Below are 23323 nucleotides of genomic sequence, written 5' to 3'. Positions count from 1 at the left end.
GGGGGGATGGACTGTGGGGACAATATGCCGTGTATGTGAGCGATGGACTGTGGGGACATTATACTGTGTGTGAGAGATGGACTGTGGGGACATTATACTGTGTGTGAGAGATGGACTGTGGGGACATTATGCCGTGTGTGAGGGATGGACTGTGGGGGGGAAGGACTGTGGGGACATTATGCCGTGTGTGAGGGATGGACTGTGGGGACATTATGCCGTGTGTGAGGGATGGACTGTGGGGACATTATGCCATGTGTGAGGAATGGACTGTGGGGACATTATGCCGTGTGTGAGGGATGGACTGTGGGGACAATATGCCGTGTGTGAGGGATGGACTGTGGGGACATTATACTGTGTGGGGGGATGGACTGTGGGGACAATATGCCGTGTATGTGAGCGATGGACTGTGGGGACATTATACTGTGTGTGAGGGATGGACTGTGGGGACAATATGCCGTGTGTGAGGGATGGACTGTGGGGACATTATACTGTGTGGGGGGATGGACTGTGGGGACAATATGCCATGTATGTGAGTGATGGACTGTGGGGACATTATACTGTGTGTGAGGGATGGACTGTGGGGACAATATGCCGTGTGTGAGGGATGGACTGTGGGGGGAAGGACTGTGGGGACATTATGCCGTGTGTGAGGGATGGACTGTGGGGACATTATGCCGTGTGTGAGGGATGGACTGTGGGGACATTATGCCGTGTGTGAGGAATGGACTGTGGGGACATTATGCCGTGTGTGAGGGATGGACTGTGGGGACAATATGCCGTGTGTGAGGGATGGACTGTGGGGACAATATGCCGTGTGTGAGGGATGGACTGTGGGGACATTATCCTGTGTGGGGGGATGGACTGTGGGGACAATATGCCGTGTATGTGAGCGATGGACTGTGGGGACATTATACTGTGTGTGAGGGATGGACTGTGGGGACAATATGCCGTGTATGTGAGCGATGGACTGTGGGGACATTATACTGTGTGTGAGGGATGGACTGTGGGGACAATATGCCGTGTGTGAGGGATGGACTGTGGGGACATTATACTGTGTGGGGGGATGGAATGTGGGGACAATATGCCGTGTATGTGAGTGATGGACTGTGGGGACATTATACTGTGTGTGAGAGATGGACTGTGGGGACATTATACTGTGTGTGAGAGATGGACTGTGGGGACATTATGCCGTGTGTGAGGGATGGACTGTGGGGACATTATGCCGTGTGTGAGGGATGGACTGTGGGGACATTATGCCGTGTGTGAGGAATGGACTGTGGGGACATTATGCCGTGTGTGAGGGATGGACTGTGGGGACAATATGCCGTGTGTGAGGGATGGACTGTGGGGACATTATACTGTGTGGGGGGATGGACTGTGGGGACAATATGCCGTGTATGTGAGCGATGGACTGTGGGGACATTATACTGTGTGTGAGAGATGGACTGTGGGGACATTATGCCGTGTGTGAGGGATGGACTGTGGGGGGAAGGACTGTGGGGACATTATGCCGTGTGTGAGGGATGGACTGTGGGGACATTATGCCGTGTGTGAGGGATGGACTGTGGGGACATTATGCCGTGTGTGAGGAATGGACTGTGGGGACATTATGCCGTGTGTGAGGGATGGACTGTGGGGACAATATGCCGTGTGTGAGGGATGGACTGTGGGGACATTATACTGTGTGGGGGGATGGACTGTGGGGACAATATGCCGTGTATGTGAGCGATGGACTGTGGGGACATTATACTGTGTGTGAGGGATGGACTGTGGGGACAATATGCCGTGTGTGAGGGATGGACTGTGGGGACATTATACTGTGTGGGGGGATGGACTGTGGGGACAATATGCCGTGTATGTGAGTGATGGACTGTGGGGACATTATACTGTGTGTGAGGGATGGACTGTGGGGACAATATGCCGTGTGTGAGGGATGGACTGTGGGGGGAAGGACTGTGGGGACATTATGCCGTGTGTGAGGGATGGACTGTGGGGACATTATGCCGTGTGTGAGGGATGGACTGTGGGGACATTATGCCGTGTGTGAGGAATGGACTGTGGGGACATTATGCCGTGTGTGAGGGATGGACTGTGGGGACAATATGCCGTGTGTGAGGGATGGACTGTGGGGACATTATCCTGTGTGGGGGGATGGACTGTGGGGACAATATGCCGTGTATGTGAGCGATGGACTGTGGGGACATTATACTGTGTGTGAGGGATGGACTGTGGGGACAATATGCCGTGTGTGAGGGATGGACTGTGGGGACATTATACTGTGTGGGGGGATGGACTGTGGGGACAATATGCCGTGTATGTGAGTGATGGACTGTGGGGACAATATGCCGTGTGTGAGGGATGGACTGTGGGGACAATATGCCGTGTGTGAGGGATGGACTGTGGGGACAATATGCCGTGTGTGAGGGATGGACTGTGGGGACATTATGCCCTTTGTAAAATATTCAGGATTGAGAGTCCTCAGTGGTTGATACCATCTTTTCAGTTAGCCATTAAAAGGTAACACATTGCAAGCTTTCGAGACTACTCAGGTATATGCCCTTTGTGTGAGGGATGGACTGTGGGGACATTATACTGTGGGCGGGGCTTAGCGGCGCGTGCGCTGTGTGGAATAAACGCTAGTGTGAAACTAGCCTCAGAATTGGTAATTACACACAGAGCTGTGAGCCCTTCCAGCTCTCAGTCAGTGACTGATGCAGCTCATCAGATATAAACCAGTCTGTGGCCTTGATCCATTTATATTGGATTAGCGATGTCATTAGCAGCACACAAATGCCATTCATGACTACCCGGCCGCGCAGCCGCAGCTCATGACATCGCTAATATCCCGCCTCGTACAACACGTACTGCAGCATGTACTGCGAGGCTTCTCCTTGGCGCGCTGGCGCTGCTCACATCACACAGGCGCCCTCATGTGGTAGCGGTAGGTATTGGTTCGCGTGCTCACGCTAGCGGCCATTTTACCGTAGATTCTTCGGATCGTTATATGCAGAGACTTCTACAAAGTGGCAGCTTGCCCGTGTTCAAGACAGATCATGCTGCATCTGGCGGAAACTTGTCATCTATGGAGGCCGGAAATGTTCTAGGAGTCTGCTTGGAACGCATAAATGTCTGCCTGTAGATGAAACAGTATGGAGTTTCCCGTGCGTGTCGTGATAATATGTGGCGTGTGCTCCCTGTGGCTGTCGGGGGGCGCTAGAGGTGAGCGCAGCAGCTGGAAACATTGCCGCGATCATGGACTATCTATACACATAGTGGCCCCTGGTGACTGCAGCTGTGGGGGCTCAGAGTTCTCTGTGGATCTGGGACACCTCATACTTGGAGTCTTGTTGTAAGGAGGAGCTTGCTGCTCTTAAGTTGTGGCCTCAGACTGACATATTTACATCCGGATGCCTCCATAAACGGCACAGAGAGCCCCCCGTAAGCAGCGGCGCAGAGAGCGGGCTCCCCCCCCCCCTCCGTAAGCAGCGGCGCAGAGAGCGGGCTCCCCCCCCCCCTCCGTAAGCAGCGGCGCAGAGAGCGGGCTCCCCCCCCCCCTCCGTAAGCAGCGGCGCAGAGAGCGGGCTCCCCCCCCCCCTCCGTAAGCAGCGGCGCAGAGAGCGGGCTCCCCCCCCTCCGTAAGCAGCGGCGCAGAGAGCGGGCTCCCCCCCCCTCCGTAAGCAGCGGCGCAGAGAGCGGGCCCCCCCCCCCCTCCGTAAGCAGCGGCGCAGAGAGCGGGCCCCCCCCCCCTCCGTAAGCAGCGGCGCAGAGAGCGGGCTCCCCCCCCCCCCCCTATAAGCGGCGCAGAGAGCAGGCTCCCCCCCCCCCCCTCCGTAAGCAGCGGCGCAGAGAGTTATTTACAGCTGCCTGACCCACGGGCAGTATGACTCCGTGCCCGGCAGTGTGATTGTAGGTATACCTTACTCTAAAATGCTGCAGCGATTTAGGGAAATCCCACGGCCGAGCGTCTCGGCTATATAGATGTTACTGTCCGTGATTGACAGTCTGGTCACTGCTATTAGAGGCAGACTGTATAACCCAGCTGCGACCTGCGCGGTATGGAGAGGGCTCAGCTTCTCATTAGGGGGTGTGGCGGGGTTCATACACTCCTGAGCAGTGAAATTGCTACGAAGGCAAAGTAGAATTATGGAAATCACAGGATTAATAGACATCTTAGGCTGGTTTCAGACTAGCGTTCAGGAGGGCTGCAGATGGCTGCCACTTCCTTCTTTCTTCCTCCCTGAAGCTCCGCCTACCGCTGCATGCGCCAGCGTTTCCCTGCATACCTATCTTTAACATTAGGTACGCAGGAACATGTGTTGTATGTGGATGCAAAATGTTGCGTTTCCGTGTGGTCGCCACACACGTCAAATCGCCACATGTGGACACATCCGCATACAACACATGTTCCTGCGTACCCAGTGTTAAAGATAGGTATGCAGGGAAACGCTGGCGCATGCGGCGGTAGGCGGAGCTTCAGGGAGGAAGAAAGAAGGAAGTGGCAGCCCTCCTGAACACTAGTCTGAAACTAGCCTTATTAATATGCAAATGATGAAAAAATATTGAGTTTTTTTTTAAGTATTGAGTATGAGGGTCATGTGTATAAATGTATGCACTTACACACCCTGGCTACTATCAGTGAGATTAATGGTTGTCTGAGGAATGTTCTGCCACTCTGGCAAATCATTAAGATCCGCTGCTGGCAGCTCCATTTACAATTGATGACTAATGTCCAAGATGTGCTCTATAGAAGACAAGTCCGGAGACGCAGGACCTGGTAGCGTGTTTTGGCTGCTCACAGTAGCACCAGTAATATGTGGTCTGGCGTCTTGTTGATTAATGGCTCCTGGGACACTGGAGAAATGGCCGCACCACTGGCTCCACAGTAAAACCATTCTGAACTTTAAATGAAATTTGACATCACATATTAAGCCTAAGTCCTCAAACACAGTGCCTGCACAAGCCATCAGAAGTGGCTTCCACATTTGTGCCACATGTCCAGCTACAGGTGTCCATTGACCTCATGATACCGCTCTTCACGCCTATCATGGTGCAGAGCAAGATGGCAATGGAGGCCCATCCTTTTTAGTGATGAGTCCTGCTTTTGTCTTGGGTGCAATATTATCTGGAGACCACGTGGGCAACAGCTAACAACTTGCTGTTACATACATGGAACCAATTGTATGGCAATTTCTCCATTTTCCCATAAGCCGGTTTGCAACATGACAATGCCAGGCCGTATACTGCGTGCGCTACTGTGAGAAGCCTACGTGGCCTAGATGTATTCCCATGGCCAGCAGCGTCTCCAGACTAGCCTCCCATCTAACCCATCTGGGATGTCATTGGTCAGCAATTGTAAAAGCAGCTGCCAGCAGTGTATCTTGAGTGCAATCAGCGTTCTAAAACATTCCTCAAAAAAGCCATTAATAACCTCATTGATAGCAGCCAAGGTGTAAGTCCAGGGATTGAAAATGTTTTTTGTCATTTGCATATCACTAACATGTCAATGGCTCCTGTGATTCCACCAGTTTTCCTTTCTTGGCTTGTGGCGTGTATATTCTGTATACTATAGCAGTAACCATCTGATATGTGTGATGTGAAATATTAGAAGGCACAGGCGGTAACTTTCTGTGGAAAGATTAATGATTATCGCTACGAGTATGGGGTCATCGTACATTTATTTCTAACAGGTAGTCAAGGTGAAGACGTGTATCGAGAAGATCATCCGGTAGAAATCCTTCAGAACACAAGTCCCATACCTACAACAGTGGGGTATGAAGAAGGCCGCAGTACAGGAGCTGTTCAGTACAAGACAGCTGAGATTGCCGATGCCATGCAGAGTTTAGACGTCCAGACGGACCCTGCCGTTCTACTTTCCATGCTGCCCAGGGTTATGAAGGACCGAGCTGGAGCAGATACTGTGTGTGACGTGGGGACGGGTGATGAAGAATGTGGCTCCAGTGATGGTTCACTCAGCAATTCGGATGACCAGTCTCAGGAACAAACCCAAAGTATGGACGCCAGTACTGCAGACACAGACTCAAATACTACAGATAGCAGCAAACCTCTGAAAGTAAACTGTGAGGAGCGCAACATCACCAATATGGAGAACTTTACTTTACAAATCCTTAATATTTCTCAGGTATGATACATACAAATGAAGACTTATCTGGAGATGTAGTTTAGAGGTATATTATATATCTGGGGTGGTTGTGGTGAAAGTGTGGAGCAAACAGGTGACCAGTATGGCCCAGGACAGAGGAGGTAAAACTCAAAGTGCCATGCATGGCTCTAAAAAGAGATGTCTTTTTTTGTTTTTTGTTCATTGGGTTTTTTGTTATGAAGTAATGTTTAACCATTTTTTCTTTCCCCCATGATGGCACCACGGAGAGAGAGAGGGATCCGCCCTCAGGGACAGGAAACCTACAGATGAAAAAGGCGGTACCTCTCTCCCACATCAGTTGGTTTCCTGTCCCTGACGGGGAACCTACAGCATGTACCTGCAGTCGACGCGGGATTCCGGGGACCGAACCAGTCCGGTAATAGTCAGCGGGGCTCCCTACCTCGGCTGGTTCGAGGCCTTGGGCAGGCTTCCCCCGAAGCACCACCACCGGGGTCGGTGGGCCTTGAGGGTGAGTGGGGAGAGGCAGTGAAGATCAGGAGAATAATAAAAAAAGGGAGGGGCTGCCTCCTGCAAGTATAGTGGCGGCGGTCACTACAGGAGAGCCCCCGCCGGACGCGGCAGCCTGTGGAGGTGGCGGCGGCCACCGGGAGCAGCAAGTCACAGAGCCTGCCGGACCTCGGAGCGGCCTGTGGGGGGTGGCGGCGGCCACCGGGAGCCGCAAGGCACGCAGGTCTCTGCAGCTCAGAGCGGGAGGGTGGCGGCGGCGGCCACCAGAAGCCGCGAGCGATAGGGCATGCCGAGAGGAGGGCGCAGGATACCGGCGCAGGACGCCAGTAGGGCACGCGCATGTGATCACAGCTCCCTTGAAGAAGGGAAGCACGGTGCACCGCTGGGTAATCCACGGTGCGCATGCGCTGGCGGCCACTTCCGGCGGGACGCAGGGATCGCTTGGGAAGAGGGCGGCGGCAAATTCAAATAAAAAAAAAAAAGATCATGTTTAAAGCCCCACTGAAGGAGAAGCGGTCACCATGAATGTGAAACCACAGAAGGAGACACGGCGGTGGTCCCCAAAGCAGGGACCATGGCAAACGCAGGAACAGTGCCAGCGCGTCTCTTCCCAGCAGCGCAGCAGCGGTCTTACGGGATCGCGGCGCAGCCAAAGCTCCACCATGGCGGCACAGCCAGAAGTGGATTCAGCAGTGGAGATAATCCCTACGCCCGAGACGGTATCGCTCGTTCCACGAGGAGGGTGAGTGATCTCCGTGAATACCCGCTCGCTAATGTGCGATTATTAATTTTTTTTCTTTTTCAGGGACGTAAATGCATGACCAAATCCAAACACATGGTATGTGCTATATGCATGGAGGAGTTACCCCCTACGTGGGACAAAAAGCTCTGTGTGGCGTGCATAGAGCAGACAATACAGGAGGAATCCCCGAGGTTTGCTTTAGACCTCAAAACACTGATAAGGAACCAAGTCGAGGACGTCCTTAAGGGCGCCAGAACCTCAAAGAAAAAATGTAGATCCAGGCATAGATCCCCAGAGTCCAGTTTTAGTGAGTCAGGAAGTGAACTATCCGACTCAAGTAATTCATCATCCTCCCAGTCCTCTTCATCATCCTCAGAAGGGGGACGCAGCTGCTTCCCCATTGAAGAAACAGACGCCCTGGTAAAAGCTGTGAGGACAACCATAGGGCTGGTAGACGAACGCCCTAAGAAAACTGCTTAAGACCTAATGTTCGGAGGACTAGAGCAAAAAAAACGGAAGGCTTTCCCGATCAATGAGAAAATCCACTCCCTAATCAAATGAGAATGGAAAAAGCCAGATATAAAAAGTCCTCCTAACAAAAAAAGTCATCCTAACACCAAAGAGCAAATACCCCTTTGACGACCCGGCCTGCTCCTTATGGAGTAAAGCACCTAAATTAGATGTAGCGGTCGCAAAAGCTTCTAAAAAGTTTGCCCTGCCGTTTGTAGACATGGGTACCCTGAAGGACCCAATGGATAAAAAAGCAGAAACTTTTTAAAAAAATGCTTGGGAGGCGGCAGGAGGGGGGCTAAAGCCAGCCATATTAGCCACGTGCACGGCATGCGCCCTAATGGTCTGGCTGGACCACTTAGATTCACAAATAAAGGAAAAAGTCCCAAGAGAAACAATACAGAGATCAGTTTCTGTACTGAAGGGAGCAGCAGCTTTCCTGGCGGATGCGTCAGTAGACTCGACCAGGCTGGCAGCCAGGACAGTGGCCTTCTCAAATGCCGCAAGACGCGCCTTATGGCTGAAATGCTGTCCGGGAGACTTGCAAAAGAAAACAAATTTTGCGCAATCCCGTGCGAGGGGGAATTCTTATTTGGCCCAACATTAGACGACATCTTGGACAAGGCAGGGGACAAGAAAAAATCCTTTCCCGGGTTCCCTAGCCAGTCATACAAACGGCCTTTTCGGAACAGAAGGTTTATGCGACGGAAGCACCCAAAAGGGAACAAAGAAGGATGGGAGGATAGAAGGAACAAAAATAAAGGCTGTATGTTTAACAAACCCCCTGACAATAAGAAGCCACAATGAAGGTACTCCCCGGGTCGGGGGAAGATTGTCCTACTGTCTCCAGGCCTGGGGAAAAAAATATCTGCGAGTTCATGGATACTGAGCATAATAAAGGAAGGTCTGAGGCTATTATTCAATACCCTCCCAAACAACTCTTTTGTGATAACGCCCCAAAGGACACCACACAAGCAGCTGGCTCTGCAACAAGAAATAACGAATCTAAGGGAGAAGAACGTATTACAAGAAGTCCCCTACCAAGACAGGGGCAAAGGCTTCTACTCCCCCCCCCCCCTCTTCGCAGGAAGCCAGATAGATCGTACAGGGCGATCATAAATCTAAAAAGACTGAACAAGTTCCTGGAAATTCAGCACTTCAAAATGGAGACAATAAAATCTTGTGTAAAAATGCTTCCCCAATCTTGCTTCATGGCTGTATTAGACTTGAGAGATGCATATTACCATGTGCCTATTCACAGAGACCACAGGAAATACCTCAGGGTGGCGGTGACAATCCAGGGGGAGAAAAACATTATCAGTTCAGAGCCCTCCCCTTCGGGCTAGCTATTGCTCCAAGTGTATTTACAAAGATAATGTCAGCGGTAACGGCCCACATAAGAGAGCAAAACATCCTGATAGTCCCATACCTGGATGATCTCTTAATAATAGGTGTGAAATATTAGGCGCAGACGTTTCCCTACACGGAAATTTAGACAAGCAATTAGACATCTCACCAGAGACAATACATTCCTTAACGTGGTGGACAGATCCAGCCAACCTAACCAAGGGGGTTCCTTGGGCGTTGCCTGCGACAAAGATCCTAACTACGGTCGCAAGCCCCTGGGGGTGGGGTGCACATCTAGGCAACCAGGTGGTGCAAGGGCCCTGGACCCCGGGCAGAGAGTCAGCTTTCTCAAATATGAAGAAGTTACTGGCAGTAAAACTAGCTTTCGTTCATTTTCTAGATTCACTTCGCTCCCAACACAAGGGTCTTCTTAGACAACCAGGTAGTGGTAGCATATCTAAACCACCAGGGGGGCACCATATCTCGAGCGCTGATGAAGGTAGCAGAACACAATCTAGAATCCCTGACAGCCCTTCACATAAAAGGTTTGGAAAATCGAACGGCGGACTTCTTAAGCAGAACACGTCTAAAACAGGGGGAGTGGGAACTAAGCCAGTCAGTCTTCAACCAAATTATGAAACTCTGGGGCCGGCCAGAAATACTTATTTGCGAACAGTCAGAACCAATAAAGCGTATGGAAAAAATTCATGTCAGTATCAGGCTCTGACCCAACGGGGGAAATCCAAATAGACAAAATTCTGGAATTCCTACAGAAGGGGTTGGAAAAGGGGTTAGCTACCAGCACCTTAAAAGTACATGTGGTGGCCTTGGGAGCGTTGTATAACCATGACCTAGCCAATAGGTGGGTTATGAGATTTATTGGAGCCTCAAGTAGATCCATGCCGATTTTCCCCCCCAGGGATCTAAACCTAGTGCTAAACGTACTAACCAAATCTCTTTGAACCCCTAGCGGAGGTTCCCTTAAAAATATTGTCCCTTAAGACCTCCCTCGTAGCCTTAGCTTCTGCCCGCCGCATTGGTGATATGCAAGCCTTGTCTGCCCACTCGCCCTTCATGCAAGTACTGGATGATAGGGTAATTCTTAGAACCGACCCAGCATATCTCCCCAAGGTATCGTCACAGTTTCATAGGACCCAGGAAATCTCCGTACCCTCCTTCTGTCCCAATCCCAGGAACAAAACAGAAGAGGTATTACACACTTTAGATGTAAAAAAGGTGCCTGGTCCAATACTTGACAACCACGAGGGGGTTTAGGAAGGATAGGGCTCTGTTTGTCTGCTTTCAGGGTCCGCGGAAGGGTCAAAAAGCGTCGAAGGCCACGCTGGCGAGATGGATAAGAGAGGCCATCACCCTATCCTACTCCTCTTGCGTGGCAGCCATCCCAGATTACGTAAGGGCCCATTCAACCAGGGCAGTGGCGTCATCCTGGGCGGAGAAAGCCGACGCTTCAATAGACCAGATATGGAGAGCTGCCACTTGGTCTTCCCCCTCTACATTTTTTAAACGTTACCGTCAAGACTTGACCTCCTCTTCAGATCTCACCTTTGGCAAAAGGTTTCTGGAGGCGGTGGTCCCTCCCTAGATGTACAATCTTTGTAATTCTCTCCGTGGTGCCGTCATGGGGGAAAGAGAAAATCGTTACCGTTAACGGTATTTCTCTGATCCCATGACAGCACCCGTACATCCCCAACCTTTCACACACAGGTGCACATTAGAGTGAGTTAGTTAGCTTTAGTACTTAGCCACACGGTGCCTCTATTAAGCTTTAATTTGATTAATTTTGGATTTTTTTATAACCATTTGAGTTGCAGCTGAAAGTTCTGTGTAATGCTCTGTAAAAAAAAAAGAAGCCAGCGCTGCTTAAGGTTAGAACGCATAACATAAAGTACATATGCACATAATATCCAACTGTATTCAAAATGAGATATTTGGCAAAAAAAATTGTGCACCTGTGTCTAAGCCTGCATCGCCCTTCATCTGTGTTTGCTGGTCAGGCAATGTGTGGAGGTCAAACCTGAGATGTCTATGTTCAGACCTGGTTGGCCTTTATCTGCACTTGCTTCATCTGGCTGCACGGGAGTGATGCAGATATGCCTCAGGTACGGATTGCATTTGATATGGTCTTGCTTTTAAAATATTTAGGAGGCTGTAATGGCACAGTGAATAATAAAAATGTAGAGTAGGACCTCCCCACATGAGATTGCCTTGGCGCGGCGGGGTGGCTCAATTTATTGATCAATATTTTGCCAAATGTCTCATTTTGAATACAGTTAGATGTTAATATGTGCTTATGCACCTCATGTTATGCGTTCTAACCACAAGCAGCGCTGGCTTCTCTCTTTTTGTAATGCTCTGTAAACCAGCTGATGTGGGAGAGAGGTACCGCCTTTTTCATCTGTAGGTTTCCTGTCCCTGAGGGCGAATCCCTCTCTCTTCGTGGTGCCGTCATGGGATCAGAGAAATACCGTTATCGGTAAGTAACTACCATTTTTTTTTCTTGTCTTATTTAATCTTGATTTTGGCACACAGATAAACAAACAAACAAACAAACTATGTCCATACAGAGGATGAGAGGCTGTCCAGTCATGGGGCAGGCACAAGTGGATGACTTTACCTCGCACCATTTACAGACTGCACTGATTAATATTTTTTCCTTTCCCCCATGACAACACCACATGAGAGGGGGGATTGTTGTGAATTCTCTTTCTGGCCTCCCTCTGGTTATTACTGAAGGTAGTGGAGCTGGTCATATTGACAGAGGGGTTGCGAGTTCTCTTTCTGGGCTCCCTCTGGTGGTTACTGGAGGTAGTGGAGCTTATCTGATTGGCAGATGCTTGCCACCTGATAATGAGGATGACGATTGGCGATCTGGGGTTTCAGATTGGGATTTAAGACAGCTGACTCCCTCTATCCCTGCTGGTGATTTTCTTCCTGTGCCTTCTGAGGCCTGATGTCTCCTGCTCTGTCCTTGCATTGTTCAGCTAAGTGGTTCATTTACTATTCTGTTTGCATTTGTTCTGGTTTTGTCTATCTCTGCTTTGTGTGGATCAGCCAGCTCCGGCTGGGGATGTGCTGAATCACCGCCCATATGTTACTGTTTGTGCCGGTTTGTTTTGTCCCCTGTTAAATTGGTCTCTTTTTGCTTTGCTTACAGAATATACCAGAGTGCTGATATAGTGGGGGCGAAGTCGTGCGACTTCAGTGTTTTTTGTGCATCAGACGTGTTGGACTTTTTGCAGGGCTTTTTGCGTGATTGCAGACAGTGTCTTTCCTTTCCTGGCTAGTCAGTGTGGGCCCCATCATTTGCTCAGTCTATTTTCCTGCCTGCGTTTGTGTTTTCATCTTGTCTCACCGACAGTATATGTTTGGGGGCTATCTATTCCTTTGGGGTCTGCTCCGGGGCAGTTTAGATTTCCCCTTTCTTGCCTTAGGCTTAGTTGGCTCTCCGGCTGTGCCGAGGCATCTAGGATCATCGTAGGCACGCTCCATGGCTACTGCTAGTTGTGTGGATAGGATCGGGTCTGCAATCCGCTTAGTTACCAACCTCTCTGGTTTTCTGTGGCTTAGCCTGGGCCTGCTATCCTCCGGTGACCCCTTCATAACAGGAGATCTACCCATCAAGGACAGGAACCTACTGTGTAAAAGGACAGATCCTGTTATCCTCATCAGTTGGTTTCCTGTCCTTGAGGGAACCTGTATCTGAAGAAATGGATGCAAAAAGGAAAGGAAGAAGCTTGACAAGGCCCGGCCCAGTTGCCTGCGAGAGCGACTCTGCAGCTCCCAGCTTCTCCGATCTCCCTTCCTGCCTTCAGCGGTCACGTGGTACCGCTCATTAAACTCATGAATATGCACATATTCATGAGGTTAATGAGCAGTACCATGTGACCGCTGAAGGAAGGAAGATCACAGAGAAGTTGGGGGCTGCAGAGACCGTGCCAGGACGGGTAAGTATGACTTGACACCAGGGCTGTGGAGTCGGTAAGCCACAGTTGCGACTCCGACTCCTGGATTTTATCAGGCTCCGACTCCGGCTCCGACTCCTTCATAAATGGCCAATTCATAACAACAAATTTACTGTTGTAAAATATTAAACATCGTGCTTATTCAGTTTCTCACCATCATATAAGTAATCAGACCACTTCGAGCAAAAACTACATTTATTAGAATACAATTAGAATATAGCAAATAACTTTTATAAACTTTTCTAAACTGTAAGTAAATATGCAATAAACACTTTTATGCAGTTAATAAGAAGAAATCTATAAATTTGTCCTCAGAAAAAGTATTGCCTCTGTCAGATCCTCCTTCATGGATGCCCTCAAATCTGATCTAATTATTTTGAGAGCAGAGAACAACCTCTCTACACTAACTTGTGTTGGTGGCAAAGCAGTAACCACTCGGGCAACATCTCTGACAATGTCAGGATACAGAGGAATCGCTTGTTGCACTGTTATTTTTGATGAACGGTCAAATTTCTGAATTTCTTTTAGTGCACATGAAAAATTCTGCTGAAATGTACTGGCTGTGTTCCTTGATGGGGATGACTCTTCTTCTATGCGGGAACGCTTTGCACGGTCCTTGTGATCCAAATATTTTTCGAAATTAAATTCTTCATCAGTTGATGAAGAGGCTGAAGATGTGTGCAGGACGACCAAATTCTTCTTGTTCCTCCTGACTGTTCTGCAACCCTTTCATCCTTACTGCTATTTCAAACAGAGCTTCTTTTCCTTTACTTAGCTGTTGATCATCTAGAAGAATCCGATGCATTGGGTCTACATAAACAGCTGCCAAAAGAATGTTATTTTGTAATAGTAGCTCCTCTCTCCGTTTCATTGATGTAGCAATGCCACTTGCAATTAACCCTCCTCTTTGGGACAGGCGAAACATCAGGTTCTTCCACTCCTTTAAGAAAATACCTGGAGTTAAGTCCTCTGCTTGTAATTTTTTAGTCACTGTAAATGGGTGCTCTAGCAATTTTTCCAGCTCAGTCTCCTGATTCCACTGACTTTCATTTAGCGTCAGTTGAGGGTTAGCCATGTCTACAAGAAAGGTTTTCAGTTCAACCAAGCGCTGAATCATTAAGTAAGTACTACCCCATCGTGTGGCTTGATCAATAATTGCCCCTTTTCCAGCACGTCTCTTCAAAATTGAGTCAACTTTAGGGGTTCTGGCAACAGTAGCCAATTTTCTCACCTTGCCAATCAGTGCAGCAGCATGTCCTTCTTGCAGACTGTCTCTTATAGCCAGCTGTAGCGTATGCACAACACAGCGCATGTGATGAATGAAAGAACATATTGACACAGTTTCAACAAGATCATCTAAACTATCATGTTGCTGTTCATGTGAAGCAACTTCAGTTTGCTCCTCAGTTACAATACTGTGTTCCTCTATTTCAAACATTTCTGTGTCTGTGGACCCAGAATGTTCTTCTAGCTGCTGGTCACCATCATTACTCTCATTCATTAGCTTAATAGTACTTATCATATTTGAAGCATTGTCAGTTACGACAGAACTTGCTCTTTTTTAAGTTCATAGTCTTGCAGAACCTTTTCCACCAAGACCTGGAGAAACTCACTGGTGTGATGAGCTTTGTCTTTTACTGCCAATGCCTTGGTAACTATTTCATTTTTGTCAGAAACAAATCAGACATTGATGGCAAAATAGTTCACACTGTGACGTGTGCAGGCATCCATTTTAAGAAACAGAAAGCGTCCCTTGAGAGTTTTTGTTTAAGTTCTTCCTTTTGTTTAAAAGCTTCTTCGATTACTAATTTTCTAATACTCTCTCTCTCCAGAGAAACACCAAGCTTGCGGGCCATTTCCCCATTCAGACACATAAAAGCTGGTCATGAAAATAATGAAATAGGCACACTATCCTTTACAACAAGCTCTATGATCTGTTTTTTAAATGTATCTACTGTCATTGTCACAGTAACTTTGTCACTGACAAAATATCTTGCAACTGATGGCTGCAAAGTTCTCTGCTCCTTTGTTTGCCTGGAAGAGCTGGGCACTGGTTCATTGCTTTGGATGCAGTCTTTCTCATCCACTGCTTTCAGTACTTCTGGATGAAAGCGCTGTAAATGTCTCTTTAGATTAGAAGCTCTGGTAGGAGCATTTTTATCTTTGCCTGAATATGCACTCATCTTGGCTTCACAGCATTTGTTTTCGTCTGGATCATTTGTCATACACTGACAGACATAATGTTTTCTATCTTGAGTGATGGTGAAATGTTCAAATACAGCTGATTTAATGTGATGCTTCTTTGACATTCTCAGGTTTTTAATTCTGCATTCACAATCCAAATGACAATTGTTTTTCCTAAAAACAATTGTACAAAATTATTGCCAGGTCGTACAACTGATATAGTGGTCAGTAATACTGTTATTATTCCTCATGTACTCACAGTTAACTGATGCAAAGTTTGTTGAAAGGATAATACTTCTTACAGTCTTCCTCTTCTGAGTAGCAGGCAGCTGTGAGATGCTTGGAAGACGCACACCTAGTATGATCTAGTCTAGAGGAGGAGCTTTACTACTAAGAATTTGCAACACATTTTCACTTTCAGTTTCATACATTGTAAGTAGGGGGGTTGGGGCAGCATGAGGTTAACCAAGTATAAGATTAGATAAGGGCAGTGGAGAACAGTGACACACAAGAAGTAAGAAATGTCTCTATCTCCAGCAGAACTGCTTATCACTGTTGTTCATAGTTTGATAGAACATATATATTTGAGTAACATTTATAAAATTCATATGAAAGTTCAATTATGAAATATTAATACATTTTTTTTAAAGCTGGAGTCGGTACATTTCTACCGACTCCGACTCCAACCACAACTGACTCCGACTCCACAGCCCTGCCTGACACCCCCGCCCCCCTCCCCCTCCGACCCCCTGGTGTATATGACTCGAATATAAGCCGAGGGGGGGGGGGGGCTTTCAGCACCCCAAAATGGGCTGAAAATCTTGGCTTATATTTGAGTATATACGGTACTAGGAAAGGCCTAAGAAAATGCAGTGCAAAGCTTAAAAAGGAGCATGCACTTTGCAGGGATACGTTACCCAGGTCATGGCAGAAGAAACTGCTCCGCATATATCCTGAAAACTATTTGTGAGGAACCCCCAAATTTCGCCATCGATTGAAAATCCGTTATTAGGGCAGAAGTTAAAGGGGTATTTCCATCTCCAGGGTCCTATTTTGCATTCAAAATGTCACTGTGCTCCTTCCGTGCGCCCAAATAGTAGGTTCCCCCCACATAAGAGGTATCTGTATTTGGGAGAAATTGAACAACACATTTTGGGGTCCATTTTTTTTTTTTTTTCTCCCGTTACCCTCTTGAAAATAAAAGAAATTGAAGCCGAAGTAACATTTTTGTGAAAACAGAGTAAAATGTTTATATTTTTTTTCCTTCCACATTCCTTTTAATTCCTGTGAAGAACCTGAAGGTTTATAAACTTGAATGTGGTTTGGAGCACTTTGAGGGGTTCAGTTTTTAGAATGGTGACACTTTTGGGTATTTTCTGTCAAATAGGCCCCTCAGTCATTTGAAATGTCATGTGAGAAATGTTATTTATTAACTATTTTGTGTGACCTGGCTCTCTGGTTTAAGGGCATAAAAATTAGAAGTTGGGAAAATTGTGAAATTTAACAATTGTCAAATAGTGATGAGTGAGTATACTTGTTGCTCGGTGATCTCCGAGTATTTTGGCGTGCTTAGAGATGAAGTTTTCGTCATCTTATCTGCATGATTTGCAACTTGTAGACAGAGTCAAACATACCTTGCTGAGATCGGGCAGTACGTATCAGCTGTCAGGTCCACTTTAAATATATATAAATATCTTTTATTTTCTATATAAAAATTTATATTAAAATAAAATCAAATCTTGTAACTTTCTCACAGGTCACTACGCTTAATATTACTCACACTACCTGTTCTGCAGTGTTGATGACTTTTCAACAGTCTCATTATCATTACAGACATGATTTCTTTGACAGGTTACATGTTGATAACACAGGATCCGGTCAGCACCTCATCAGACCTGCGTGGGAAAGGACCTGGCTAAGCTAATCCAAACATTGGGCGTTCAGCCACTCTTCTTTAAAGGCCTGATGACGTGGCCAACACAATTTTGAATGGTGATGTCCTCACTGATGAGCAGCCCTAGCTCTGTATGCATTTCCACACAAGAATGACTAGATCACTTGACAACCAATGAACGTTTTGAAAATGGAGAGGAATTGAGAAGCCAAGTATGCTAGAAAGTTGCCAAATTCTTATTACACAATGTAACCACCATTTTAGGTTGTCGATAACATTTTCTATACTATAGTTTTTATTTTTTTTTTCTTTCTTTAGGACCTTATGGATTTTCTAAATCCAAACAGCAGTGAGTGTTCCATGGTTTTGTTCTTTACCCCCTGGTGTCAGTTTTCGTCTGCCCTTGCGCCTCATTTCAATGCCTTACCTAGAGCGTTCCCTACTCTGCAGTTTTTGGCACTGGATGCTTCCCAGCACAGCAGGTATGGGTTATGTCTGTACTTGTGATAGAAGACATATAGCTACATGTGGCTTTATTAAACATCAGTTGCGGTTGATCTCTTTTTCACTTTTTTTTTTTTTTTTATTTGAGTCAGAAAGTTCATGGATTTGGTGCTTTGGCTCTTTCCAGCATAGTACCCAATTACCCACTCGTAGAAATGCTAAAAGAGAAAAAATAACTTGGAAAAGAAACCTTACATTTCACCAGAGCACAGTGGTAAAAAGTGACCTAACCATCTAGTAATGTGTGGTTCAGGGCTGGGGCGCGACCAATCTCTCCATATAACTGCACGGTGCCAAGTTGTATAGTAATGCATTTCCCTTTAATAGGTTAAATGGCTATGGCATGTGACTGTAAAACAGGGGCGTACCATGGCAACTCTAACATGCAAATTAGTTTTTGGCTCTCTGGGGGACAGTTGCGTGCCAGGCACTGAAGGGGTTAATGCTACTTCAGTGTATTAAAGGGACTCGCAATATAAAGACGCCCACTACTCTAATAAGCTGTAAGTCGCAAATCCCCTCTGAATAGCACAAAAAATACGGTTTTACCCCCGTATGCTGCTGTCCAGTGTTGCTTCAGTGCCTCCTCTCGCCTCCCAATCGCCGTCCTCCAGCTTGCTTCATATGAATGATGTGTCCTACGTCATCTACGCACTGTCCAAAATCGCAATCCAACGCCGACGGACTTTGCTCTGTCTTTAGCAGAGCAAAGTAGCGTAATGTGAATGCGCTGAGCTTCTGGGTCATCGGCGCTATTTGGCCTCTCCCAGCGCATGCGCTTTATAGTACAGTGCCCTCCCCTTAGCAGGAGCGAGATTGGGGGACACTGTGAATGACGCAGGATCAGGATGCGTCATCCACATGAAACAACAAGGAGGATGACGATCGCCGAAGCAAGACCAGCAACACCCATCAGACCGCACAATATGAGCGAATAATAAAATAATTATTTTTTTTGTGCTATGCCAAGAGGGGGTTGGGGACTTATATACAGCATACTACTACTGTGCTGTACTAGAGGCGGCATGAAAGTTGGTGGAAAATCCTGGAGACGGACTCCCTTTAATGACAAAGGCTTTCACAGCTATATGTTGTACAGTAGATGTTCAATGACCGTTCTCTTGTCTTTGCCACCCCCCCCCCCCCATACACACACTCTTCAGTGTGAGTGTGTTCTTAGTAGATGAGTGGAGTAACCTGCTGTCGGACACCTCTGATGGCTGCAAGGAGAACATCTGCCACTGAAATTCGCCATGCCAGATCCTTCTCTTCGACATCACATGGGGCGAGTTTGGAGGCCCCACACACATTAGATGGGTGGCCAGTCCTAAACTGATGGATTAGGACAACTGTCGCTGTGTATGAATGCAATTGATTTCCTTTGACAAACCTACCATATGTGAATATGCTCTCATAATCATATGCATTTTATTGCATTATTATGTTGTCACTATGTATTTCATGCTGGAACTGTTTTTGTTTTTTTTTTTATATGTCGTTCGATCCCATTTCTAACGTAGCGACCGTTTCTCTCCTAGCCTGTCCACCAGATTCGGTACAGTCGCTGTCCCTAACATCCTGCTTTTCCAAGGCGCAAAACCAATGGCCCGGTTTAACCACAGTGAAAGGATCCTGGAATCATTCAAGTCTTTTATATTCAACCAGTCAGGTACATAGCGATCATAGGTTGAACATACTGCTGTGCCACCAATCACACAACGAGAGACCCCTCTATGACAAGACCCTCACCACCTTCCACCACTTCCCATCTACATATTAACCATTTCCCCAGATGCATTAACATTATTATTTTAATTTTTTTTTTGCCTGTACCAGTCAAACAGCTGTAACTTAATACCATTCCACCCTAATGTCTGTTTTTAAGCCATATTAGCATTTAAAAAAAAAATACAATTTTTTTAATTTGATATCTGGCAAGTAGTGATGAGCGAGTATACTCGTTGCTCGGGTGTCCTCCGAGTATTTTGGCGTGCTCGGAGATTTAGATTTCGTCATCTCAGCTGCATGATTTGCGACTTGTAGACAGGCTGAATACATGTGGGAATTCCCTAACAAACATTCAGCCTGTCTACAAGTCACAAATCATGCAGCTGAGAAGACGATAACTAAATCTCCGAGCACGCCAAAATACTCGATCACCCGAGCATGCTAGGGGAGACCTGAGCAACGAGTATACTCGCTCATCACTACTGGCAAGCCTCAATTTAGGGTCATTGTGTGCAGTATAGAGCTCTTTACTGTATATGATTGGTATTCGTTTTATTAATGTCATTTTGTTTTACATTGTAAAGAGTTTCCCAAAATTGGCACAACCAGCGGTCTTCTATAACGTTGTCAAACCACTCAGTATCACATTGCAGTACCCAACAAAACACCGCTCCACATTGTGATCCTGAACTTCAACCTCCTTTACCCTTTTGCAATCCCTAAAAAGGTGTGGTGGAGTGACATCAGACACGTGAGCAGACCCCGCCCACATTTACTGCAGTCGAAATACGAGCTAGCGCTGCACTGAGTTACATGACAGATGTTCGCTGCTCCCCCTAGTGTTAATGAATTGAAAATATCAAAACTTTTTAATTTTTCATGACACTTTCCCTTTCTACACAACACCATGGTCGTGTGACTTGTCACTAGGTGATCTTGTGTTTAGAGCAATCTATTGTCCCCACATTCTCCCTCATCTGCTAAGATGTCAGACGCTTCCTCTCCTGTTATTTTCTTTTCAATACACAGGTACACACAAAATAATAAAGAATAGTGCAGGACAAAAAATATTGATAAAATATTATATGATACTTCAAAATCCACTTAATTATTGCATAGGAATAGAAAGTCCGGGAAAAAAGGTGGCTACCCTGGACTCTTAAAGCAAAGTAATAAATAGAAGCAATGATACATTATATACATAAACGGGTCACTGCATAGTGCTATGGATACAGAGAGTTTTACCTTTGTGTATATACAGGGGTTGGACAAAATAATGGAAACACCTGGAAACATCAACAAAAGTTAGTTTAATATGGTGTAGGTCCACCTTTTGCCGCGGTTACAGCCTCGATTATCCGAGGTATGGGTTCATACAATGTGTGACTTGTTTCCAAAGGAATTGTAGCCCATTCTTCAGGTAAAACACCCTCCAGTTCTTTGAGCGACGATGGCGGCGGAAATCGACGTCTAACTTGAATCTCTAAAATCGGCCATAAATGCTCAATGTTGAGGTCTGGGGATTGTGGGGGCCAGATGAGATGCTCAACTTCATTTCAATGTTCCTCGTGCCATGCTTTAACGATTATAGCTGTATGAATTGGTGCATTATCATCCCGAAAGATGGCGTTCCCCTCCGGGAACAGTGCTTGAACCATAGGATGCACTTGGTCGCCCAAAATGCCTAAATAATCTCGGCTGTTAATTCTTCAATGAAGGGATATCATTGGCCCTGCGGATCTCCACGAAATAGCACCCCAGATCGTCACAGAACCTCCGCCATGTTTTACGGTTGGGAGAAGACAGTCTGGATGGAATGCTTCTTTCGGCTGTCTCCAAACGTACACGAGGTCGGAAATAGGGTAAACGATGATTCGTCTGAGAATATCACGTTTCCACTGCTCGAGGGACCAATTCTGGAGGTTTCTACACCACTCTAAACGCTTGGAAACATTTGTCATTGAGAGCAGCGGTTTTCTAATTGCAGCTCTTCCGTGGAATCCAGATTTATGGTGCTCCCGACGAACAGTTTTCGTGGAAACTGTGTTCTGTAGGTGTTCAATGAGCTCAGCAGTGATTTTCAGAGCCGTGGTCTTGCGATCCTCTCTCAGTCAACTTTAACTTTCGGCCGAACCTGTGCTTTGCTGCGGACGTGTTTCCTTCTCTTTCAAACGCAGTCATTACTTTGGAAACAGTACCTCTTGACACGCCAAGCATTCGGGCACTTTCTGTTACACTAGCGCCTGCCATACGAGCACCAACAATTTGGCCTCTTTGAAAATCCGAGTGGTCTGCCATTGGTATCAGGTTCTCATCAATGTTCTTACAATTCTACAAAACGAACAGTTAATTTACATACACATCACATAACACAAATAATCAACTACAAAACATTACCATATGTCCCGGTTTGCATGTTTATAACATGTTCAAAGATTATGATGCCAAAACGTTAGGTGTTTCTATTATTTTGTCCAACCCCTGTACTGTTACATAAATTACAAATAGTGGTATTTATACTGTCATCAAGTCCAAGTCTAGTCATCACTGATGTTATCAAACAGCACATTAGCGTTAACTGGTTATCTGAATATTTATTCCAGGAATTGAAGCTCTACCGGATATTTTTGTCACAGAGGCGGACATTGAAGGTCCGTTACCCAGCACGCCTCAGGCGGGAATAGACTGGCTCCTTGTTTTCTCTATAGTCTATGTGACGTCCTTCATTGTGTATGCCACTATGCAAACTGATAGGATTCGTTGGCTTATACCGGGGCAAGAACACGAACATCAGGATTGATTTTATAAAGCCGAACTTCTGATTAAACACCTCAGGACTGGTTTGTGCTTGCCAATATTGTACTCGGTGGATATTGTTTGGGTTTAAGGTTTGTTTTTTTTACGTGCTGTTTGAATAGGTACACACCGAACATTGGCGTACTGGACGTTGTCACTTACTACTTTGTACATCTCCCATTGATTTCACGGCAGCACTTTTGCGCATGCGCACTTGGATTTGATTGATTTATGTTGTAAAATTTTGTGGAAACTAAATCCTTTCAATGCTTCAAGAACAACCAGAACACTTCCAAAACTGATGTGCCTGGAGTGGAAGCGGGTGTACATATTTAGGTCTGATCTCTTATGGAGACACGTTGTAAATATTAAAAAAATAATAAAACCATGCTTTTTGTTTAATATTGTATTTTTTCCATTTTCTGATTGTATTTATTGGATATAGCATTTTTTTCTTCACCTCTGCAATACACTGTTTTTGAGCAGGGCCGTCGTAAAGGGGTTGTCTTGTTACAGACATCCCCTTTAATAAGACCCCACTCTGATCAGCTGAGTGGTGCAAGTCTATATGAAAATGGATTTTCTTGTGAGGAAACTGTCATTTGCTGCCTCCTACCAGCGTTACATGCTGCCACTCTAAGGAATACCCAGCTGTATAATACACTGACATCCTAGTGCTCCATATGACTCAAAGCTTAAGCCACTATGTATTCCATGTTCCGTCTTTTAAAATTTCTGCTTTTTATTTTTTTTCCCCCCACATAACCAAAAAAAAAAAGTGCAGAAATGTAAAAAGTTTGCCCACTCTACAGAGGCCTAAAAAGGGAGGTGGGGCGGCGCTGCCAGATTTCTTCCTATATTATTTGGCTGGACAGGCTAGAGCCCTAGGTAAATGGATGCCGGGTAACTATCTCCCTAATTCTGAAAGTCACTTGCTTCACGCTGCAGGAACTGATTGTCCACTGGGTTTCCTGGACTTGGAGAGTCCTGGTGTCCCTCGTTTACTG

The 23323-nt window shown here is 46.4% G+C and overlaps 1 protein-coding gene across 2 annotated transcripts; it reads left to right on the top strand.

The window, feature by feature from the left end:
* Positions 1 to 2803: 2803 nt before the first annotated feature.
* On the top strand, positions 2804 to 22718 carry TXNDC15 (thioredoxin domain containing 15). 2 transcript variants are annotated; one of them, XM_073573806.1, is made up of 5 exons: positions 2804 to 2945; positions 5692 to 6139; positions 17607 to 17770; positions 19331 to 19461; positions 22124 to 22718. In XM_073573806.1, the coding sequence occupies exons 1-5, from the start codon at positions 2872 to 2874 to the stop codon at positions 22318 to 22320; spliced, it is 1014 nt and encodes a 337-aa protein (XP_073429907.1). In that variant the 5' UTR covers positions 2804 to 2871; the 3' UTR covers positions 22321 to 22718. The 2 variants fall into 2 exon arrangements, with proteins under 2 accessions (XP_073429907.1, XP_073429906.1); XM_073573805.1 differs by lacking the exon at positions 2804 to 2945 and adding an exon at positions 3023 to 3219 and having other exon boundaries at positions 5688 to 6139.
* The last annotated feature ends 605 nt before the right edge of the window (positions 22719 to 23323 follow it).

The sequence above is a fragment of the Dendrobates tinctorius genome, unplaced genomic scaffold, assembly GCF_039654945.1.
Source record: "Dendrobates tinctorius isolate UK_male_01 unplaced genomic scaffold, ASM3965494v1 ptg000036l, whole genome shotgun sequence".
NCBI classification, from domain to species: domain Eukaryota; kingdom Metazoa; phylum Chordata; class Amphibia; order Anura; family Dendrobatidae; genus Dendrobates; species Dendrobates tinctorius.
The sequence above is the reverse complement of the archived record's forward strand: the minus strand, read 5'-3'. Positions and strand labels throughout refer to the sequence as shown.

Coding starts and splice junctions, on each gene's coding strand:
- TXNDC15 (XM_073573806.1), top strand. CDS start 2,872: ATGTACTGCGAGGCTTCTCCTTGGCGCGCTGGCGCTGCTCACATCACA. Junction 2,946..5,691: donor CCCTCATGTGGTAGCGGTAG/GTATTGGTTCGC, acceptor TCTAACAGGTAG/TCAAGGTGAAGACGTGTATC. Junction 6,140..17,606: donor AAATCCTTAATATTTCTCAG/GTATGATACATA, acceptor TTCTTTCTTTAG/GACCTTATGGATTTTCTAAA.